This window comes from Metopolophium dirhodum, chromosome 8, assembly GCF_019925205.1.
Source record: "Metopolophium dirhodum isolate CAU chromosome 8, ASM1992520v1, whole genome shotgun sequence".
NCBI lineage: Eukaryota > Metazoa > Arthropoda > Insecta > Hemiptera > Aphididae > Metopolophium > Metopolophium dirhodum.
The window spans coordinates 8,593,359-8,601,016 of record NC_083567.1 but is presented as its reverse complement, the minus strand read 5'-3'; the positions used below and the strand labels follow the sequence as shown (position 1 = coordinate 8,601,016).

The 7,658-nt window shown below is 24.5% G+C and overlaps 1 protein-coding gene across 2 annotated transcripts; it reads right to left on the bottom strand.

Moving 5' to 3' along the window:
• Positions 1-2: 2 nt before the first annotated feature.
• Positions 3-7,658, bottom strand: LOC132950040 (sorting nexin-27). Of its 2 annotated transcripts, XM_061021231.1 has the most exons (10): positions 7,277-7,658; positions 7,048-7,150; positions 5,299-5,427; positions 4,191-4,324; positions 3,995-4,124; positions 3,751-3,928; positions 3,378-3,631; positions 3,100-3,249; positions 2,113-2,241; positions 3-2,017 (listed from the first exon to the last, which is right to left on the bottom strand). In XM_061021231.1, exons 1-10 carry the CDS (start codon positions 7,489-7,491, stop codon positions 1,952-1,954), a joined length of 1,488 nt encoding a protein of 495 aa, XP_060877214.1. In that variant the 5' UTR covers positions 7,492-7,658; the 3' UTR covers positions 3-1,951. The 2 variants fall into 2 exon arrangements, with proteins under 2 accessions (XP_060877214.1, XP_060877215.1); XM_061021232.1 differs by lacking the exons at positions 7,048-7,150; positions 7,277-7,658 and adding an exon at positions 6,358-6,515.

Genomic DNA, 7,658 nt, shown 5'->3' with positions numbered 1-7,658 from the left:
GAATATTTATTTTATTATGTATTTAAAAAAATATATATATATTGTTTAATATTACAACCTCCGTGGTTATATAGATAGACTCAATAATAGTAATAATAATAATCATAATTGTAAAAAAAAATCTAAAACATATAAAATACTGAGTGGCAGACATTGTTATAATAAAATATAATAATTAAAAGTCAAGTGGAGTTTAAGCTTTCGAGAACATCACTTTCAAAAAATATATTTTACTAAAAAGAGTCATATTATGTATTTATGTGAACAAATTTTCATTGTAATTACATGCAACAAGGCATTAACAAAACAATAATTATGTTTAACTTACTACTCCACTTCACAATCAAAAAATAGGGCTTATCCGTACAGCTTAATGTAGATCACAATAGTTGGTGATCACTTGTTATCTTAGATCTTCAATTTACATAAAACAAATCAAAGTTACAATAAAGAAAATTGAAAAATAACTAATAATAATAGTATCATAATTCATAACAAATCTTGATATAAAATTGAATTACTATACAGAGTGTTAAACGGAATATACAATATTGCAGGTACAATTTTATCATTATCATAGTCATAGTATATAAAACAAAAAAATATATATTTCAAAACGAGCTTATAAAATGATTAAATAATGTAAACCTATATATGATCACTTGTTGAACACTCAGTATAATACAATTTTATTGATGAAATAAAATTAATTATGTGCCTATATTATTAAATAATCAAATTTAAAAAAAATGTCTTTCAATCAATACAAGATATAACATAATAACATATTGCAATAATAATATACAGTAATAAAATAATACAATAAATAGTCATTAAAACAATGTATTTGTTATAAAAACAATGTCTTATTGTTTAAAAGGTTTTAAATATAACAACTGAAAGTAAAACCGAAGTCTTATAAATGGCCCAAATTACAATAATGCTGGCACTATATTTTTGGTGGAAAAATAAATATAATATAATTGTACTCATAATATAGATAAACTATTTAATATATTGTATTTGTATAATATATATTATAATATGTATGTCCATATGAGTATATGACAAATCAGAATTTAATTAATTATATATAAATAAAATACTAAAAACAAAAGTAGATCAAAAGAAAAAATAAGGAAAACTAGCTAGGAATACATTTAAATGGTGGAAAAAATGTATCATCCCATTAATGGAACTCTAATCATACTTGGGAATGTTAAACAAGAAATGAACTTTTTAACTATACAACAAATAATAGGTTAAAAACAAATCTTTTAACATGTTACATCATAGTTAATTCTAATAATTTGATAGTTTTTAATTTTGCTCTAATTTATTATTATGATTTATTTTTATTAAATAATTTTATAAAACTATTGTTAAATAGAAAATTATGTTTTAAACTTGAGAGTTTAGAGTTTTTTTAATTAGATGGTATGAATATTTAATAAAATAAATAAGTCCAAAATTTTTCCCAGTTTCCATATTATATTGAAATAAAATCATACTAAATATAGAACAAAATTAAAAATGTATTAAAATGTAATATAGTAAAAAAAATAAACTTCAAGATTTTAATTTTAAAAATATACACAAATTCATAATTGATATTTGATAGACAGTAACTATTTGAAAAAAATGAAAATGAATAAGTTAGTTAAAAGAAACCGATATAATAGACTTTTGTAAGATTCAAAATAATAAACATATTTAAATGGCGCCTGTTATCACTATCACATTATCCTTATTTTTTGTTTAAAAAAAATTGAATTAATTGAGGATCACACTTTAAATGGAGAATATAGTATTATTCATCAATCAAAGCTTATACCAAAAAAAAATTATATTGCCATAATACTATTTAGGTATTTTATTTATTTTATACTCATAAAATTAAATTAAATATTTCATACACGTTCAAAATGTATACTACTATGCATTTATTGTTTTATGGTGTTTTAATTTTCCATGATTCCTCTTGTATTCGATTAAAGCAGTCTGCTAGGAATGTAAACTGTATATATAAAAAGTGCATATAAAATCAGAAATGATACAACAATAACATAAAAATATAAATTTGTTTTTAATTGCATCAAATAAAATACTCACATAAGGAGTGTGTAATTTAACACATTTGGGGCTTTTTTCTTCACGTTGAAACTGAAAACTAAATAATCCATTAGTCTCATCAACCTCCCAGCATTTGATAGTTTTCCATGTGAATTCAACAATTTGATTCTGTAACGTTAACATTTGATGTTACAATATATTTAATATTTGCTAGTATTATTTTAATTATTTTTCTACTCAATGTTTATTATAATTATTTAATTGAAAATGTTATATAAAGAAACATTTTTTTACTTCTGTACAAACAAATATCAAAATTAATATTTTAAATGTTCAAAAATATACTCATTTTTTTTAACTGTAAGGAATCATTATAATAATATTTCCCGTTAATTACTTACGTTCATGATATTCTAAATGTTATTGTTAACATTTTTTTAATATCAAACTATCAAAATAAAAAATATGTCAACAAACAAATACAACATAATATTTAATTTATATACAATTAACAGGCTATTTTTGCTTTAATTTTGGTGCAGTTATAGGATGTCTTAAAGATACTTTTAAGTTACCAACAATTACAGCAATCTATTTACTAACAGCCTACTTATTCCAATTACCAAGCATTTACATATAAATATTTTACTAAAATAGATAATAATTAATTTAATTTACTAAATACAGGAATTTTATGAATTAACATGTTTTTACTGAAATTAATCTGCATAATCTGGACAATTTGTCAAAGTTTTCATTATTTGATAAATTGAAATACTAAAGATTTTATAGCAAGCAAATATTGTATATTTTAAGATATTAAATAATATTTTTTGCAATACAATAGGTTTTGGAAATAGTCCGAAATACAACTCTATATTTTTATTTTTTTATAAATATTTATCCAATGAAACATTATTCCTAATCATATTTTCTATACATTTTTGGAGGATAAGATCATCTTAATGTAAGTATTTAAAATCATAAACATCAAGTCTCTAGTAATAATTAATTAATAAATATTACCTCAAGAGTACCATCTTCAGTGCATGCTATAAGTCTAAGACCTAAATAACCAACTGCTGCCATCACATGACCAGTCTTTCGAGAGTCACACGGACAATGTGGAAATATTACTTCACCATAACCAGGTAATTCTTTAGCCATTTTTAAATACTGGAAAAACAATTTTTTTAATATTAAACTATTTTATTTAATCTTTTACATTCATACATTAAAACTTTATAAATTGTCTCATAAACTGTGGTTAAAAAATAAAATAAAAAAATATGATGAATAATTACATCTAATTTTTTGGAAGAATCTTGCAAAGCTTTTAGCTCATATAAACGGTCTCCTACAATGATATGATTACGATCAACTTCGTCTATAGTACTCCAGAAAACAAACGTAGCTGCTAAATTATCTGATTCTATGAGACGAGTTTCAACAGCCGGATTAAATAACCATCGCTTTATACATAAACAACTAGCACTCGCCGTGCGGTAGTTTTGAACATAAAGTTGATGAGCTACTTCATTTGGTTGAATTTTCCTTTCTAATAAAATATAATGATATGATGTTATAAGTAAATAATGTATAGTATATAAATTTTAAATGTTTTAAAGTCATGACAAAAATATACTATGTCTTGTGTTAAACAATTTTAATACTCACCAAAATTATACTCAACAATTTCAAATAGGTAAAAATAAACTGCTGTATTTTCAGCCATTTGTATTTTATCAATAACACTGTTGTAAACACTATCAGCTGTTGCATTTTTTTTAGTTCTAATAACTACTATTTCTCGGTCAGGTAATATTATTTTTAAATCCACTATAGAGTCAATATTCTGTATACAAAATTAAATTAAAATATTAAGTACCTATATTAAAATCTAACATATTAATAGAATTACCTGTATGTTACCAGAATCAGCTAAAAAATCTTGCATTATTTCACATTCAGCTATAACACGAACAGCACATACCTTTTCCAAGTATAACTCCAAACCCCTTCTTCTAGAATCAAGTTGTTGTTCACTTAACCTGTTTCAAAAATAGCATTATTTATTGTATATTTGAATAAGATAAATTAATATATTTAGAACTTACGTAAATGGCCACTTTCCCGGGATTTTAGGAAAACTGTACCCAATAAACTCTCTTTTAAGGTTAGCATGTAGATTGGCAAATTCACTATATCTTTTTGAACACAAGTGTCGACCAGCCATATATATATTGAACACCTAAATAGTATTTTTATTTGTTAATTAAAAGACCTCACTATATTCCTATCTAGTATCTACAATGGTTAAAATGGATAGAAACTAAAGTTTAATATGCATTACATTAATAGAAGAAAAATCCAACAAAGTTATACTTTTTATGAGGTTAGGTTATCAAATAATATGAACTTATGATCAATTTACTGTTAGTGTAATATTATGTAAATAAAAGATTACAAGACAGTGGCGTCATTTGGGGAGTGGCAAGGTGGGCATTTGCCCCTGTCTGATTTTAAAAGCAGCCCAATGGGCTGGTGCCTAGTGGTTTTCGATTAAACATTGTCCATTTTTATATTAAAATAAAATACCTATATTTGTTGGAAAATATTTTTTAATTTATTGTATAGGTAGGTATTAAGAAATTGTCACAATGTTAAATTGGTAATTACTAATTAATTGTTGGAATATATTTATATTTAGTCTCATGTGTGGACGTGCTTAAAAGTAGGTATGTATTACATTGTATTTGTTTAATGAAGTAAAAGGAACATAATATATTAGTAATGACTAGTCAAAATTTTTTTCTCCCCTCTATTAATAACTGAATTTACACCACAGTTACAATATAATTTATAAATAAAAAAATTAATAATACTTCATATTCATAACTATTTCTTATATTTTTAAGGATCTAAAGACACTAATATCCATATTATAATTTTTATATTTAGGTGGGTAAAATAAGTTGTTTTTAAAATTGTAATTTTTTAATAAGTAAAAAAATTATTCAATGGTATTTAAAAAAACTATGATAATATAATATCTTAATTATGTTATTTTTGAGCGTTAAATATTTTAGAAATCTGGTAGTTAAATAATTACATTTATGTTTTAAATATGTTGGTATGATAATCAATTACATACTTATTAGTAATTACTCATTAAGATACATTTTATAATACCATAATAAAAACTAAGATATAATAAATTCTTACCACATATTTGTCTCCATCTTTATCAACTGTATGATAATCTGGTACAGAAATTGGTAATGATCTTTTATCACTATAATCTATATAATTATATATAGATTGATCTTCACTTGGTTCAAGTCTTTCGGCTTCCTAAAATATAATAACAGGAATTCAGTATATTATGTATATTTGAATGTTTTAAAAATAATTAAAAAAATATTTTTTTAAGTTATATTTCTAGTTTCTACCATTGAAAATTGGTTCCAAGTTTTGTTTCCAAGAAAAAAGTTACCACAAAGCCAATTGAATAGTTATAAATTTGTATCTATCAAAGTAATAATAATAAAAACAGATTCATGTATAAAATGTTTTATTTTTTTTTTATTATTATAGCAATAAGGCATACTATATCACTGTCAACTAATAAATAATGCCTAAATAATTGTTTGTATAATTTTAATTATCTAACTTATTGATGTATAAAAATATTATAGTATAAAAGTTAGATTTTTTTATCTCAGATAATTTTTGTTTGCTGCAACAAGGATAAGTTTTCAAAACATTGTATTGTGCATATAAATTGCTACACAAAAGTTAGGATTAAGGATTAAGTTTGGGTAAATCTACCAGACTCCTGTCATAGCCATAATGGAAACAATAAAGTATGACAACTAATTAGTAAAAAAAAATAAGTGACAATTATGAATTATGATTCATTGTTATAAACTATACACAATAATTATTATTATGATCATAATTCATAATGATTCATGCTTATAAGAATACAAGATTAGTTTTTTTTTAATTATAGGTAAGCGAATATACCAATTTATGTTACATAAAATATCACATATCCATCATCTGTAACTTATGTTCTGATCAACAGTTTTATATGTTAAATTATTAAGAATCTATATTATTCAAATTCTGGTTTTAATTTATTTTGTTTTAAAAATGCACAGATCTATATAGCAATGTTAAACTCTGATAAATCTTATATCTACATAATAAGGAACAAACTATAACACCACTATTTTAAAAGTAAAATTAATGTTAGTGTATCTTTAAGAGGAGTTATACCTGCATGAATTTGTTCAGTCTTAAAATGGATAACATATTAAAATGTACATTCGGAATAATGCAACTCTGTAATATTTAATTCATCTATTATCAAATTTAAAGATAAGATTATTGTCTAGGCCACATAGGTTTTTTCATATTTTAAATATAAGAGTATTTTAAAAATTTTGGAAAATTTAAAATACTTAAAACTTGCTTTAAAATTAAAATATAAAAAATATATAAGTGGAGCTCTTGATAATATAGGTACTTACCTACCTTTAAACTCGATAATAGGTCAATTCACTCTAAGGTTAAACATAAAAGTAAAATGTAATATACTGAAAGTAAAATGTGGTAGTTAAAAGTTAGTAAGAAAGAAACAACACAAGAGGGTACAACGTCCTCTTAATGTAATCAGGTCATAACTGATAATATTTAAAAAATTTAACCTTTACTGTTTATCAAGTATATAAAACTAATCTTACATTGATTTCTTTTTAAATTATGAGTTGGAAATATTGTGTTTCTACAATTCTTCTAAAACTTAACTTAGTTGGATAATGTTGAATATACGGGAAACTCTAGAAGCCAAAATTGCTATTTGTTATTTACTGTTAAATTCAATCAATCATTTTAAAAATCAGCATATGTTTTTGATTAACTACAATAATCTACTTAAAACATAAAATAATAAAAATATTAACATACTTGAGGTGTAACGGAAATTACCGTCAACGTCAACACATCACCGCCCGATTTGATCAGGTCTACAACTTGTTTGTGTGTTGATCCTTCGACATTCACATTATTCCTGGATATCAAACACAGTATTATAGAGTTTTTAAGTTTTATTTCCACCACAAATTAACAGGGAACCCCGTCCCATAAACAATTCAATGACTTAAGACAAGAGGAAACATGGAAGCATGAGCCTTACACTTCGAGTATCCTGTCTCCTTTTCGAATCCCCGCGTCGTAAGCTGCTCCTCCTTCGAGTACAGCACTGACGTGCTGCAGAGGAGCGTAGAGTTGACCATTTATGCTCTTAAGTTGACCGCCCTCGCTAACCTGGCCACGAACGTTAAATCCGAAGCCGGTGACGCTCTTTGTTATGGTGACTTCACGGGGGCCCGCCGGTACTTTCGACGACATCGTCCATTAACACTCCATCACCTAAATGAGCAATAAAAACATGTGATCGTCCACGGCTCAAGTACGAAATTAGTGTTCATTTATTTTGAAAATCACTGATGGGTCAAGAATATTATCATCCGACATTTCGATAACACGGTCACTATCAATAATAATATCATTACAAT

What these genes read in the sequence shown, in the direction of transcription:
- LOC132950040 (XM_061021231.1), bottom strand. Translation starts at nt 7,491, where the DNA reads ATGTCGTCGAAAGTACCGGCGGGCCCCCGTGAAGTCACCATAACAAAG. An exon ending in GGAGACAGGATACTCGAAGT is followed by an intron (nt 7,151 to 7,276) that starts GTAAGGCTCATG and finishes TTTGATATCCAG; the next exon opens with GAATAATGTGAATGTCGAAG. An exon ending in CTGAAGATGGTACTCTTGAG is followed by an intron (nt 2,242 to 3,099) that starts GTAATATTTATT and finishes TTAACGTTACAG; the next exon opens with AATCAAATTGTTGAATTCAC.